The sequence below is a fragment of the Carlito syrichta genome, unplaced genomic scaffold (genome assembly GCF_000164805.1).
Source record: "Carlito syrichta isolate Samal-C Ts95f unplaced genomic scaffold, Tarsius_syrichta-2.0.1 Scaffold308976, whole genome shotgun sequence".
NCBI classification, from domain to species: Eukaryota; Metazoa; Chordata; class Mammalia; order Primates; family Tarsiidae; genus Carlito; species Carlito syrichta.
The window spans coordinates 640,736-656,632 of record NW_007253072.1 but is presented as its reverse complement, the minus strand read 5'-3'; the positions used below and the strand labels follow the sequence as shown (position 1 = coordinate 656,632).

The 15,897-nt window shown below is 39.4% G+C and overlaps 1 protein-coding gene across 9 annotated transcripts in view; it reads right to left on the bottom strand.

The window, feature by feature from the left end:
* Window positions 1-15,897, bottom strand: part of ELP3 (elongator acetyltransferase complex subunit 3) — a 98,650-nt gene that overhangs the window by 38,840 nt on the left and 43,913 nt on the right. For all 9 annotated transcript variants that reach the window (XM_008066505.1, XM_008066506.1, XM_008066504.1 and 6 more), the window contains one exon: window positions 6,704-6,897. In XM_008066505.1, the coding sequence (XP_008064696.1) occupies window positions 6,704-6,897 (194 nt within the window). The remainder of the gene's footprint in view (window positions 1-6,703; window positions 6,898-15,897) is intronic.

Below are 15,897 nucleotides of genomic sequence, written 5' to 3'. Positions count from 1 at the left end.
GCAATCATTGATAAAGTTTTCATGGATTAAGTTTTCTGGTGGGTGGGGGATGCCCCTCCCACATCTGACTTTGTGTATAAAAGACCCATTGTAATTCCCAATGACACACATCGCTTCTGCACTAAACCAGAATCCAGTCTCTTTCTTTCTCTCTCTCTTTCTCTCTTCTTCCCCCCAATCGCTGACGCTGTCTCCACCTTTGGAGTACCCTGAACCCAGCTGGAGCTGGTCTCCGGCAAGCCTTCTTTCACACACATTTATACATAATGTTTAAGTTACCAATTAACTATCTCCTGAGCACTTTTATTTCAAAATTTTACCATCTAGCTCATGATATAAGTTTCTTACTAGAAGTCCAGACATACCAAATTCTAGATATATGTGAACACAGATTTTAAAACACCTTGAAATGGAATGTAAGGTTTTAAAACAGAACTAGGAAGTTGTTTCATCAGAACACAGCTATCAAATAGTTATTAAGTGCTAAGCGTCCAGGAACATGAACATAGCCTTTTGGTTCCCTAGTTATTTGTCCAGGTGAGAAGAGAGAATTCAAAATGAGGTAACATTTATTAACTTTTCTTGAGTTATATCAATAAAAAGCACCATCTTTACTATCCAAATTCGATGACTAGCAAACTAGATGTAAATAGATAACTAATATAAGAAGGAACAGAAATAATAATCAGTTGCAAGAGAAAGAATGTCAATCCTCACTAATAACTAGAGAAATGCAAATTAATACCCATAATTAAATAAAATAAAAACTACTATAAATGTTCAATTCTGTAGAAGTTGTGATAAAACTGGTAACTAATTACTCTAAATTTGCATAATCCCTTCAGAAAACCATATCAATATAGGTAGCAAAACTCCTAACACTGATTTATACTCCCCTTATTCCAGAAAGGATTTATGATAGTCTAATAATAATGAAAACAAAAGGATGCTTAGATCCTTTACCATGGGTAATCCCTCTCATAGATTTTACTACTCTAAAAGATTACTTCAAAATCAGTAAAAAGTTACATGTACATGGATTTTAGCTGTCATACAGGCCAGGAAATGAATAAACAGAAGAACATGTGAAGAACTTGGAAGCAGATTAAATGTCTAACTATGGAAACAGTTGACTGTATACGACAATTTAAAATAACAGAGTACTATGTTGCCATTCAAATGATAGCCATGAAGATTATTCTAAGTGTTTAACAAGAATAGGAATGTGAAAAAGCAAACAGCATATTTGCCAGTGCATAAAAGGTACTGCTATGTAAAGAGGCATACCAATTTTACAAGCAAATGTTTTTTAAAAAATGTAAGCCTGTTAATTCATATACTGAAAGTGTTTCATTAGGTTTTATAGAGAAAACATTATTTTGTTCATGTAAAATATAATACTGTATGGCTATAAATCAGGAGAAAACATATAATAATATGAATAATTAGTGACATCCTATAAATTCTGTTGAAAAAGTATCAAATCACATAATCAAAAAAGAAATATACTGGGGTCATTGAATGGTACAACATAGCAGAAACACATGACACAATACAGTGTGTAGTACATGATATCATACATGCTGCCTCAGCACTGCAGAAACCTAGTCTAAAATTTCAGCGATTACTGAGAACAAAAAGCAAGTTGCAATATAAAATAAATTTGAAACATTTTTCAGTGGAGTATATACAAAGAAAATGTGTAAATAATAATGGGTAAAAAGCAAGCAGCAAAATATAATAAATATGAATGAACTCCTAAGCAGTGGTCACAGTGATAGTTTAGAAATATCCAATGCAAACATACACATAATATATTTGAAGGAATCCACCCAATGCTTAAAGAAAAACAAATGCTTTAATGAACATTAGCCCACAGTAAGCTACATTAAAAAATCCCAATGAATTCTTATGAGAACCTGTGTAACAACCGATGTCATAGTTATACCACAAGCAGCAAAAATATAAAAATAAAAATGGAGACTACCATAAAGAATTTGTCTTTGAACTAAAATTCTAGCACATGATCATATTCAAAGCTAAGTATATTATTTATCCCAAAGTTTGAAAACCCGACATCAGAGCTAGAATTCAGAGGACTCTCTTCCCCAACGGCATTTAGTGTGTTAGGAACTGAGTCATCACTATCTTCAAATAATAAACCGTCCTCAGACTCACCAAGGACATTACTAATTCCACCTCTTGCTTATAGTATCCCATTCAGTTTTAATTCACCCACATGTCTGTGAAGTAACAGAGTGTCACTTCAACATCTTAAGACTTCACCTACTTGTGCTACTCCCCCCTCACAAACACATGAAGTGATGTGTTGACAGGGAAACAGAACCAACAGTCTGACCTCCTGCGAGTTGAGCTGGTAGACTCTTCTATGGGCCGATTCTCCCAAGGAGAACTGTATTGGGGTCAGGACAGGAAAAGCTGAGAACAGGGGGGAGCTTTAATAGGACTCACGTTGCTTATCCATAAGGTCTTGTGTCTTTCTCATCATATGATCTTTCAGCTGGGTATTATACATTTTCTTAATATTTCCTGTCATGACCCCTGCACACTTTTCCTATAGAGATTATATTTGCTGGTCTTTAAGTCCTATTTTCTTACTAGATGGTAGGGCAAGATAATGTCCCATGGTGATATTTCATGAACTCTATAAAACTAAGCTTCTAATGTTATAGCAGTATCTTGGCTGCTTTTGACTCACTGGTTATAGCAGTAAGAAATTTCATGCTGAAAATGAATGAGGAGAATGCAAATTCTTCATATGACTGCCTGTGTGAGCTATGCCTGGTTACTTTCGGTATTTCTGGATGTGGAATTGGCATCTATTTTGCGATGTCTCTTGCCACGCTCTGCTGCTGAGAAGCATCTGTACTGTTCTATGGTTGCCCACATCAGTTAAATGCAAATGATCTTTTTCTTTTGCCTGTTAATGCTATTTATTGCATCTCTGTTTTCTACTTCATTTATCTACATTTTTTGAAACAATCTCAAAGTTACAGAAAAAGTTCCAAGTGCAGTACAAATAACTATTTTCCAGAACTGTTTAAAAGTATGCGGTGAATAAGGTGTTCCAATGCCCTGAGAATACTTAGCATTTTCTACAAGAATAATCTTTTACATAACCACAACATAACCATCAAAATCAGAAAACTAACAAGGATAATTTACTGTGTCTTACCCTAAGCCCCATTCGAGTTTCCCCAGTATCTCAATAAAGTCCTTTTTAGCAAAAGGATCTAGCTTAGTCCCTTGTATTTCATTAACTGCCAAGTCTCTTCAGTCGCCTTCAAAGTGAATTCCTTCCTCGATCCTCAGACTTCCAAAGATTACAGGCCAGCTAATTTTTAGAATTACCTCAGTTTGGGTCTGTCTCATGTTTCCTCATGATTAGATTTGGATTATGAAAGTTTGGCTGAATAACACAGAGGTGATGCTATGTTCTCCACCCATCCTGTCAGGGGGTGCGCGATTGTGATTTGTAGTGTTACTGATAGGGTTCACTTTCATCAGTTGCCTGGCTTTTTCACTGTTAAATTACTTTTTTCCACTTTGCAATTAATGAGTATATTGTGGGGAGAGACTCTGAAACTATGTATAGTCAATTCTAGTTACATTAGTAGTAGTAAGTAGGTAGTAGGTAGTTATGCTGTACAAAGTTGCCACCAACATTGTTCCTAGGGAAAATACAGGGTGAGGTTCCTGTGAGCTTCTGGTCACAACATTTTTGTTAACTGATCAGGTTATAATAAATAACTTTATTTTATGTGTGTTTCTGCTTAAAGGCATCTTATTTAATATATACTGATAATTCGTTAACATTGAACTCAGGGCCAACAGCACTATCACTCATGCCTGAGTGAAGTTTCTCTAACATGTATTTTCTCCATAAGGCACATCCAGCTTTCCTGCACACAGAAGCCACAGCTAGCACTCCAACTCTACGCTTGGGGACCACCATAACAGTGAATCCTCAGCAAACTGCGCAAAAAACTTGAAAAACATGGCACTGATTAGAATGCAAACAAGACATCTCTTTACAGTGTGATGGCTGACACAAGAAGGCAGAGCATGGCCTTGGTTGACCTCAGCTGGTGATGTGCTGGACAACTCAAATTTTTCACTGTTCTCCACAAGTCCAAGTAGGCAAATTTGCAAGTAAGGAATCTGGGAATAATGAAGACTGACTGTGAATATTATGTTTCTGATTCATACTTACAATGTATTAATTTAATAATGCATATCAGTATGAACTCAAGGATTTCTACTTTATTCAGCTGGTTATAATCTGTTAATAACAACATTCATTTTGATGCTCAAATTGTCCTCGATCTGGCCAATAGGAACCCTTAAAGCTGGCTTCCCCATTCTTCCTTGAACACTTCCTTAGTCTCTGGCACAAGAGGTCCGAGGTTCATCATGTACTTTCCCTGCCCCAGGCCTGCAACCAGCCATTTCTCAAAGGAGCCCTGGTTTCTTTTAGTGGAGGAAGGAATTTAGAAACCAAGATCTAGAAACTAGGCACACTCATCACTATAAAATACACACATACACACAGATACATTATATTTACAGTTGTCTGGGATTGGTTCCACAATCCCTCATGAATACCAAAATCCATAGATGCTCAAGCCCCTTATACAAGACGGTGTAGTATTTGCATATTAACTTATGCACATGCTTCTGTAAACCTGGAGTCATCTCTAGATTGCTTATAATACCTAATACAATGTAAATGCTACATAAATAATGGTCATACTGCATTGTTTGGGGAGCAGTGACAAAAAAAAGTCTGTATATGTCAGCACAGATGTAATCTTCCATTTTTTTCCTGAATATCTTCCAACTGTGAATGGTTAAATTTAGGATGCAGAATGTGTGGATATGGATAGCCAACTGTATTGCTACTTATTACATTTATACTTATTTCTGTATCTGCCTATAGGTTGAAAACCATGAGTTCACACCAGTATCTCCTATTCCCAAACACCACAGTGTTCACTCTAATTTCACATCTGCCATTGACCTCTTCGGCCATAAAAAGCCTAGCACCCATGATCCTTAAAAGGTCTACTGATCAGATTAGCCCCTGTAAGTAACCAGTCTTTTCTTGTTGCCCCCTCTTTTCCACAACGCCCCAACTCACCCCCAGAGGATTCATAAGCTCAGACGTCCTATACCAGATCAGCCCTCTCTGTAGGAATGAATGCCCTTTCCACCACATTCGGGCTTCAATAGTCTACATCATACCACTGCCTCCCCCAAAGGAATGACCTTCTCACCCTGCTCCGGGTCCCAGCAGCTTCCTGCTTTCTGCCAAGGACACCTATACCGCCCAGCCCTATCTAATGTCTTTTGGACTGAATTGCTCCAGAAGGGCTGAAAAAGACGGAGAAGGACAACTCAAACAATTTCAATGACTGACTTTTCTATTAATATCTCCTTATTATTTTTAGGTGTACTTTTTTTTTTGAGTTGGAGTCTCATTCTGTCGCCCAGACTGGAGTGCAGTGGCCGCTCCCGGCCCCCGCAGCCTTGACCTGCTGGGCTTTGGCGATCCTTCTGCCTCAGCCTTCCGAGTAGCCGGAATTACAGGTGTGCACTACTGCGCCCGGCTAATTTTTTATCGTAGAGATGAGGTCTTGCCTGCCCAGGCGGGTCTTGAACCCGCGGGCTCAGGCAATCCACTCACCTCAGCCTCCCAAAGGCGCGGGATTACAGGCTGAGCCACCGAGCCCGGCTTTAGGTGTATTTTTAAAATAGAGATCACATTGGCAATTTAGAGCCTAGAGTTAGGCCAATGATTTAAAAATTTTGAGAAACCAATATGCTGTGGCAGAAGTATGGTGTAGATGTCCTCTGACCTTTCATTTGTTGATGAGGGCTTGCTTTCAGTAGTCAGTATTTCAGCAACATAATCGCATTCTCAGTAGAGTGCTAGTCCTAGCAGCTGACTGTACGTGCATTTCCCAATCACCTTTTGACCTTGCACCTGTCATAGTGGAATCTGGGTAGTTTTTGGCAGGGTGGTGGAAATGTGCCTTAATGACCAGCAAATACAAAAATGGCTTTGTTAATATTGTGGGTATACAGGTAACTTCTAAAATTTTTCCTCAATGTTATGTTTCTAGTTTTAGAAAAATAACTTACAAAGGGTCACAAATGAGATCTTATCCTCTCTCTCCTAGGAAGTAAACAGTTAAGATTATTTTATTTTCTTCATGCCACCAGGAATATGTCACTTTCTCCACACTTACATTAATACCCGTAAAGAATGATTGTTGCTACTCTTTCTTTTCCCTTCTGAGGCCCTAGAACAGGGACAGGACACATGGCTATACTTCCACTTCTCACACCATTACTGCATCTAGGCAGGAGTAGCCCAGAAGAGGAAATGCTGAGCTAGATCTGAAGCTCCTTAGAAGCAAGCACTATGACTGCTTACCCTCGTGACTCTACCTCCAGGCTGCTGAATAAACGGACAGATGAGCAAATACGATATTGCCCAAGAGGCTAGGACAGGTTGTCCTTTCATCTCCAACTTTTCCATTTACAGATAGCATTCCAGATAGCGCATTTTTAACAAAAAATTCAAAACTCTCAATGTGAAATCAAACTATTCCTATTAGAAACTGTGAATAGATAAGACTAGCCACCAATTATTTTGGAATAAAAACTAACACACTACCTCTGCACTCGGTACACACGGGTCCACGGAGGCACAAGGGCTAGAATGCGAGCCACCAATTCGATCAGGTCACTAGGAGAATAACTCTTGTATCTTCCAGATTTCCAAAGCTCATAAAGCCCAGTTCCACGAATCACCAGTGTGGGGTAGAGTTTCAGACCATCAGGACGAAAAGCAGGGTTTTCAAAAAACTCCTGTGAACAGAGAACAGAAGATGACTTCTCTGTTAGTTATGTAGAAACCACCCAGGGTAAAGTCTCAATCCTGGGCCAGCTTTTCTCACACTGGGGGCAGCCTTTCCTTCCAATCAAGGAGGGTATATGGATAGAACAGAAATTCCTTGCTTTTGCAGCCTCACTGGAGCAAAGCATGTGCGGGCTGGACTACAAGGTCCTTGCTAATCCAGCCCCCCGTACCATACAATCTCATCTCACGCCACCCTTCACTACCTGGTTTTTCTGCCTCTGCAAAGGCAATTTCCTCTGCCTGGCAAGTTCATCAACTTTTCTTCATCTAGTTAATCTTCACATCTCAGATTGAATGGCCCATCTTCAGAGAGCCTTCCTGACCTTCAAATACTAGCTGCTCCACTTGTAAAAAAAACTCCGGCCGGGCTTGGTGGCTCAGCCTGTAATCCCACACCTTTGGGAGGCTGAGGTGAGTGGATTGCCTGAGCCCGCAGGTTCGAGACCCGCCTGGGCAGTGAGACCTCATCTCTACAATAAATACAAAAAAAAAAATCAGCCGGGAGTGGTAGCGCATGCCTATAATTCCGGCTACTTGGAAGGCTGAGGTGGAAGGATCACCAGAGCTCAGCAGGTGGAGGCTGCGGTGGCCGGGAGTGGCCACTGCACTCCAGTCTGGGGGACCGAGTGAGACTCCAACTCAAAAACAAACAAACAAAAAACTCCACTGAACCCTGTGTTACCTCTTTCCCATCATCACATGACAATCTGCTCAACATCAGCCTTTGGTTCCAGACTATATCCTCCTTTAATAACGGAAGATATTTAATTGCTTAAATTTTTCTAAAGTTGTGACTGAGATCACTGGCTTACAAAATCTGAAATGTTCACTACATGGCCCTTTAAAGAAAAAGTTCGCTGGTCCCTGGATATGACTGTTTTGCCCTCAGGTCAACTGGCACCATTCCTAACCGAGGTTACACACTGTCCCTTTGTTATCTGGACACTGGGTAATGCATCTAGCTCATCTACTTTTGGCACAGTCATTCCTTATATTATAACACGTCGGCTGGCTGCCTTATTTCTTTATTTGGGATGAGGCAAGGAGACACCAGGCATTCTCCTTTCCACGTCTCTGCACCGATAATTGGTTATAATTTTGTTTTGCGTAATACGTATTGGAGAAATGATGGACTCATACAGTTTCCTCTCACCCCCACCTTGACAGCTGTATTTATCTAGTCAGCAGGGCTCCAACTTATAAACTGTAAAAATGCCTCTTGTCTTCTGCTACATTATTCTCACAAAGTTTTCCATTGTTTAACTTGCCTTTCAAAGAAATGTCACTATAGACATTTCGATCTCTCTTATTGATTTCCATCACGTTCTCAAATGCTATATTCTTTGTGTACCATTGGTCTCAGAAATATTCTGTAATTGTGTGATTTTTTCCTACAACATTTTTATATTTTAAAAACCAGGTCTTTAATAAACATTCTGCAGCCATTCCACAAAGACTACGTATGAAATCTATTCTCCACTTAGTCTGAGTCCACATTTAAAGATGGAGCTTCAGGAAAGTACTTCTGATACTGGTGTAGTAAGTTTGGGAGACACACAGGCTGACAGACTCCTTTTAAAAGAATGAAGACAGACTGAATGGGTTCTAGGCTTTTGGTGAAACATGGAGAATTAAAATATCTCTCGCCTTCCCTTCCAAAACCATGCTTAAAAAAACCAGGAAATACCTTTTTTTAAGTATAACATAAAAGAACAAAGAGAACAAGAAAGGAGGCAAGAGAGGGACAAGACATGGTAACACATTTTTCAAAGACAGAAACTGGACAGAAGACTGGCAAATGACTTGGCAAGTGAAGAAAACAGCAGACACCAAGGAAAGGCCAGCTCGGTCACAACCAAGTCCCAAAAAGGCTCATGGATCAGAAGTGCCAGGAACTGAGCAGGAAGAAAACCACGGAATAAAAACAGGGGCACTGGACCTAAGTCGAAGGATTTATCCTTTATTCTTTAGCCTTTCCTATACAGGCAGATGAAGGTTTCGTCCCTGAAGAAACTGGAGGCCTTGGAACTCTGAGATTCCAGGTGCAAAGGAAGACCTGGCTGAGGATCAAGGCAGAAAACAGGAAAAGCAGCACGAAGACTAGTATATTCTGCCCAGCTCCCTGGCAGTCGACAGCCAATTTCCTGTGACATACTCAGGGCAAGCCAGGCCGCCCACCCCAAAGCAAGAAGTTAGAGAGTTCATCTCTGAGTTATGCAAGGGCTCCTCCACAAGAGTTCAAGATATGGACATTTAGGAGTCCCCCAAGGAAAGGAGAGCTTATTCCTACACGATCATTTTTCAGTGAAGCACGCCAGCAGCTGGCCACACAGACCCTGAAATCTGGGTTTTCAGTCCCTCACTCTTAAAGCATGACCATTTGGCTAAGGATCACTGGAAACTTGGGGAAAACTTAGAACATAAAGAGCAAATCAAAACAAAAAAAGACACTTGGAGGAAACAGAGGCACTGTATAAAGAAAAATAAAACTAAAACAAAAAACCCCAAAAAACATAATTTCTTCAGAGAGATAAGAAAAGATAAATTACATCCATAAAACAAGAACAAAAGGGTACAGAACAACCAGAATATAAGAAAGAACTCTTGGAAAATAAAACAATAGAAATAAAAACATATAATAAAAGGTCGAAAGATAAAGTTGAGAAAATACTAAAAGAGCAGAACAAAAAAGACAAATAAATGGAAAACAGAAAAGATAAGAATATTAGCTGATCAATTTGGGAGACCCAATTTTGCTTAATAAGAGGTTGACAAGGAGAACACAGACAATGAAAATGAGAAAATTATCCAGTAATATAAGATTTCCCAGATGACAGGGTCCTTCAATGTCTAACACAATTAATCAAAAACCTCTTCCCAAGATATACACTGCAAAATTTCACAACATATGGTAGAAAGAGAATTTTTAAAATTATTCCAGAAAAAAAAAAAAACCTGAGTATATATTTTATAGGATTAAGGAATAAGTAACATAGGATTAGGAATCAGAACAATATTGGGTCTGTTAAGAGCAATGCTAAAAGCTGCAAGACAATGGGGCAACGATTTAAAAACATCTGAGGGAAAACAATTTTCATCCCAGAATTCTATAAGGCAGAACAGAGATATTTCAAAGGGTTTACTTCCCATGATGAATTTTTTTTTAGGAAGCTGCTGGAGAAAGTGTTTCAGCAAAATGAAGGAGTACACTAATTAAGGTAACTTAGGGTCCAGAAAACAAAGAATCCAATCCAGGAGAGCATGGAAAGGAAGCCCCAAGAAGGAAACCTGTGTACTGGGCCCAGAAAATCGCCAGTCCAGTTTGGAGCTGGAAGACAGGACCTCCAGAGGTTAGGTCTTTAGGCTAAATAGGAACTAGTAAGAATGTCTGAGAAGTTAGGCCACTGAAAGGGGCTTTAACACTGAGTGCGTACATTTGAAAGTTACAGGTACAAAGAATACTGAGTGAATAATAAAAAAAAAAAGGCAACTAATAACTCTACAAAACAACAACAACAACTACAACAAGGTTATTCCAGAAAAGAAATGCCCCCTGACTAGTAATATAAAAAATACTGGGAGAATGAAAGAGCATAAAATAATCCAATCTTCAACTAGCATAACAGTAAGACAAATGAATGTATCTAAAATCAATAAATCCAGAAAGTCAAGCACAGCATTAAGAAACATGTGGTAAATACCAGGAAAGAAAAATCAAATCTGGCTACAGTTTGGTTTCAGAGTTCAAAGTGGCAGAGGACTACTGCTTTTTGATATGACCACTTTATCACCACTGGATTTTTAAAAATTATCTAATAAAGACTGCATTATGCAATAGCATTTATATTATAAAGATTACAAGTTAATAGACATGGCTCTGGTGGCAATGTGAGCGATACAGTCGAAGGGAACATGGCTGGTAGCAGGGTGCCTGGTTCCGAAGCTGTTTGTACAGGCAAGCTGGTGAAAGAGATGAGGAGGACGGCTCTGAGAGACCTCTAGAGGAAGCAACTGACAGGACCTCGTGTTGGACAGGATTCAGGGAATAAGGGAACCCCGACAGCTGCTGCAGCGAGTACTTACTGGGCACTCACTGTGTGCCAGGCGTTCTCCTAAGCGTGTTGCATGAATTCTCTCAGTTAATATTTATAATGGTTACATAATGTAATTGGCCTCATTTTATAGATGAAGAAACTGAGGAACAAAGCGGTCAAACTGCTTGCTACCAAGTGCTGGGACCAGGATTCAAATCAGGTGCAGTCTGGCTCCAGAGTCCGAATATTCTCTACTTCCTTCCAAACGAATCCTAAATTTCTGGTTTGGGAGATGAGGTAGATAGTAAGCCCACAGAGCATGAGAGAGAATACAAAAGAGACCACTGGGAGGAAGAATAGACGCGCCCTTAATATTGGTCCTATTAAGTCTGAAGTGCCTGTTCCACGTCTGGTGTTCCCTGAAGAGCATTATGTAATCAGTCTTGGGAGCCTAAGGCTTAAGGCTGGAGAGAGAAATTTGAGACTCATCAAAGTGTAAGTGGTAGAGACAGAAAAATGGGGGAAAAGCAAGCACGGAGAAGAGAGTAAAAGATAGAAGCCCACGTTTAAGGATTGGCAAGGAAAATAGGATCCTGCAGAAAAGATTAAAAAGAAATAGTCCTAGAGGTAGGAAGAGAACCGGAAGACAGCTGATTCATGAAAGCCCAGGTGAGAATTTCAAAATGGGAGATTGTTTTTAACAACTGCAAATGGTAAGATGAAAACGGCCGCAGAGCAGTATCCTTTAGATTTGGAGATTAGACTTGACAACAGCTGAGAGAAGAGTTTCGGGGAGTGGAAGCCCAGCTGCAGTGGCTGAGTGTGTGGGAGGTGAGGCAGCGGAGACACTGGCGTCTGTGACATAGGCACACTCAGTAACAAGGGAGAGACAGGTCCCATGTGATGAAAGGGACTGCTTTTCATGATAGGCCTGATAGTGTATTTTGACTTTTACGGTCACGCACATATTACTTTGTGCAAACAACTAAATAAAGAGAGGGAGTTTTGAAGTTTTGTTTCTGTAAGATCTGTATGACCGTTTCCGCCAAGAGTTCGCTGTAGATTTCAACATCATTCTGAATGACTGCACAGTCATTCATTCATAATGAAACAGACTTTCCTTTGCCTGAGAAAGGGAACACAAGAAGGAACAACCCAAGGGTGCCTGACTAAGAGCCCAATTTCGACTTGAGACTCATCTCTGATCTTAACAGTCACTTAACTGTATTAGGCCTTGTTTCCTCTTTTGATGGGGCTACACCAGGTGATCTTTTTTGAACTAAGTCTCTATTTACCTTAAGTGATAAGCCTTTACATTAAAAGCAAAACAAACAATAAACACCTCTTTTTTTTTTTTTTTGAGTTGGATCTCACTCTGATGCCCAGACTGGAGTGCAGTGGCACACTCCCAGCCACCGCAGCCTCGACCTGCTGGGCTCTGGCGATCCTTCCGCCTCAGCCGTCCAAGTAGCTGGAACTACAGGCGCACGCTACCACGCCCAGCTAAGTTTTTGATTTATTGTCGAGATGAGGTCTCGCTAAGTTGCCCAGGCGGGTCTCGAACCCGCGGGCTCTGGCAATCCACTCACCTCAGCCTCCCAAAGCGCGGGATTACAGGCTGAGCCACGGAGCCCGGCTACAATACTCAGTTCTAATCACCATCTCCAAACCTTAATGGCAACGGCTTGTGGGGAAAACAACTCAGTGAAGAAAAAGAACTCCTGAGTGTCAAAAGGGCGGGGCAAACACTAACACGTTTTAAAAGATTTCTAGTTATTAACAGGAGATTTCTGGAGGTAAATTCTTCCTTCAGAGAAACAGACATTTTACAAGCGTTTTCAGTAACCTGAGCTCAGATATCCGGAAGCAGTCTAATTTTTAAAAGAATAAAATACCAAAACAGCTAAAAATTATGTTGAATAACAAATACGTCTTATGAGGACAGATGGAAAGGGTGAAGTTAATGCTTGTAGGATAAATGCCTAAGATGTTAAAGATTGTCCATCACAACAAGGATAGACTTCCAGCTTTATTAAAAAAAAAAAAAGGAAAAGTTCATTTCAAAAATAAATCTGAATTACTGGAAAATGTAAGCAAATGCTATTTATCACACACAGCTGCAAGCTCTACACTTAAGAATGTGAATTGATAAGAAACAGATGCAAATGAACCAGATTATACTCTTAGTGACACAAAACTGACCTGTACAACAAGATGTGAGCTCTAAGTCAATTTATAACTAACACATGTCTTCTACTGAGATAAAATTTTGTAGACTTTTGCAATTATACAAGCAGATCCCTGATGCAGCAACACTTCCCATGAAACAAAACACATTAAGGGAAATATATCTGTGGACTGTCAATAAGGAAGTCTGGGCAGATGTGACAATAAAATAAAGTGGGAAAAAAATAAATTTTAAAAGTGTAAAAACACTGCCTACTAAATCAGGAAAGGTTGTAAATTTCAAACAGGCCCAAATACGACTTGCTAAACAAAAACTGTTTTGAAATATTTAATGTAAACTTTTTATTGACATATACCTTAGACACAAAAAAGTATACTAACTCTTAAGTGTACATCTTGATAGTTTTTTAGGAATCATGTAACCAGCACACACACTCAAATGAAGAAAAATAATATTATCAGAACCTCGGAAGTCCACCTCACACCTGTTTCCAGTTACAATTCCAATTAAAGTTTTTGAACTTCATATTAATGGAACTGTAGGTTAAGCAGTCTTTTGGATTTGGTTGTTGTATTCCATTCTATGTTAAACAGAATCAACCATATTGTCATATGAAGTTGTAATTAGTTCTTTTTTATTGTTTTATAGTATTTCATGACATGATTATACCAAAATTTATTTGTGCATCTTATTGCTAATGGATACCTGGGTTTTTTCCACTTTGATGATATTACCAATTTGTGATCATGTCCTTTGGTAAACTGAAATGAGCTAAATTAGTTAATAAAATCAAATTGCTAGCAAAATAATAATATTAACCAGCTTACTCCATTTTGTTTAAAACCTTTCATCTCAGTTACTTGCCTGACCTAAGAATCAATGCCTATGTGTAATTACAGCAATGTTCCCATGACCACAGACCCCCCCGAGCTTTGTCTCCTTTGGGCAAGTTATGCTGACCGTTGCCTGCTGACCGTTACAGAACTCCTTCGCCATAAGTTCCATGTGATTGTATGCTTTGTTAACTGAAATCAAATGTTAGGCACTTTGACATTTTCAGAGTTTGTTCTTATATTCTGTTAGTGACCTAAGCAAGGTAACTTAATGGCAGAACTCCAGGGACTTTCTGGGCACTGGCTATACCTAGGACATGAAATTAATCATAACTCCCTAACGACTTAAGTTCCCATTTTGGTTGCCAAGTTGTTAGTTAATAGTTGCTATGGTCACTAAATTGCTATGTAGCCAATAAAAGTTTGTCACAAGCCGGGCTTGGTGGCTCAGCCTATAATCCCACGCCTTTGGGAGGCTGAGGGAGTGGATTACTTGAGCCCGTGGGTTCGAGACCCGCCTGGGCAGGTGAGACTTCATCTCTACAATAAATCAAAAATTAGCTGGGCGTGGTAGCGCGTGCCTGTAATTCCAGCTACTCGGAAGGCTGAGGCGGAAGGATTGCTGGAGCCCAGCAGGTCGAGGCTGCGGTGGCCGGGAGCGGTCACTGCACTCCAGTCTGAGCAACAGAGTGGGACTCCAACTCAAAAAAAAAAAAAAGTTTGTCACAAACTGCACCAATTTGCCAAGAGTTTTTCTGGTGTTTGCCTACTCTTGACCTGCATGTGAATAAAGGACTCCAATTAATTAGACTCAACTTGCTGGTGTAACTTCCTCTCACTTACTCGGTCATAACAAAACATAGATGCACCATTTCAGTTGGGTATACATCTGGGAGTAGAACTGCTGGGGCATAGGGTATGTATATGTTTAGCTTTAGCAGATCCTGTCAGTTTTCTAACATAAATGTATCAATTTATATTCCTACCAGCAGTAAATGAGAGTTCTAGTTGCTCTACATTCTTACCAACACTTGATACTATCTTTTTAAATTTTAGCCATTCTAATGACTATACTGTAGTAATGTATGGTTTTAAATTTTTTTTTTTTTGAGGATTAATTGCTTTGAGAGCTTTTGATAGGTTTATTGCCTACTTGAATATCCTCTTTTGTGAAATGCTTGTCCAAGGTTTTTGCCCATTCTCCGATTGAGCCGCCTGTCCTTTTCAATTTGTAAAAAAATATTTATTCTAAGGCAATTTAATAAACTAATCTTCAGAGAGTTTTTCTCTAGAGAAAAATCAGCTTTTACTCTAGCTCCATTTTGTTACTCATTTACTAGCATGCAGTTAGAAAAAAAATATGGTCTGCTCATATTCCCTGTGGTTTTCTCTGAAAAAAAATTACAAAAAGCAGGTACATCTGTTTACATGAAGTATTGTCTTTGCAATATTATTACTGAACTATCCTTTATTTTGAGGAAACCAAGGAAAATGAGTAGTGAGAACTAACTACTTGCTATTACTTGCTATGGTATTAAAAAAATACCATTATTTTTTAAGAGCACTTGAAGTTTGTAATCCCAGTTAACTTACTGGTCCACTGAGAAGCTGCGTTAAAGAAAAGTGTGTTTCAGGTACCCCTTAGGCACAGTGTCTGAGTACCTGACGATTAGTTATTGAGGGGAGGAGACTAGATTCAAAATCTATCACACAACCAATATGGTGGAATTACTAACAGGGATATCTGAATTAATGCTGTCTTATAAAGAGGCCTTCAGCTGCAGTTCACAAGCTTAAAAAAGTAACAAAAACAAAAATTTTAAAAGGAAGGGAAGATTATTAACTTCACAAAGAAGACACAATGAACTCCATTTTTCTAAACAGAGTAAAATA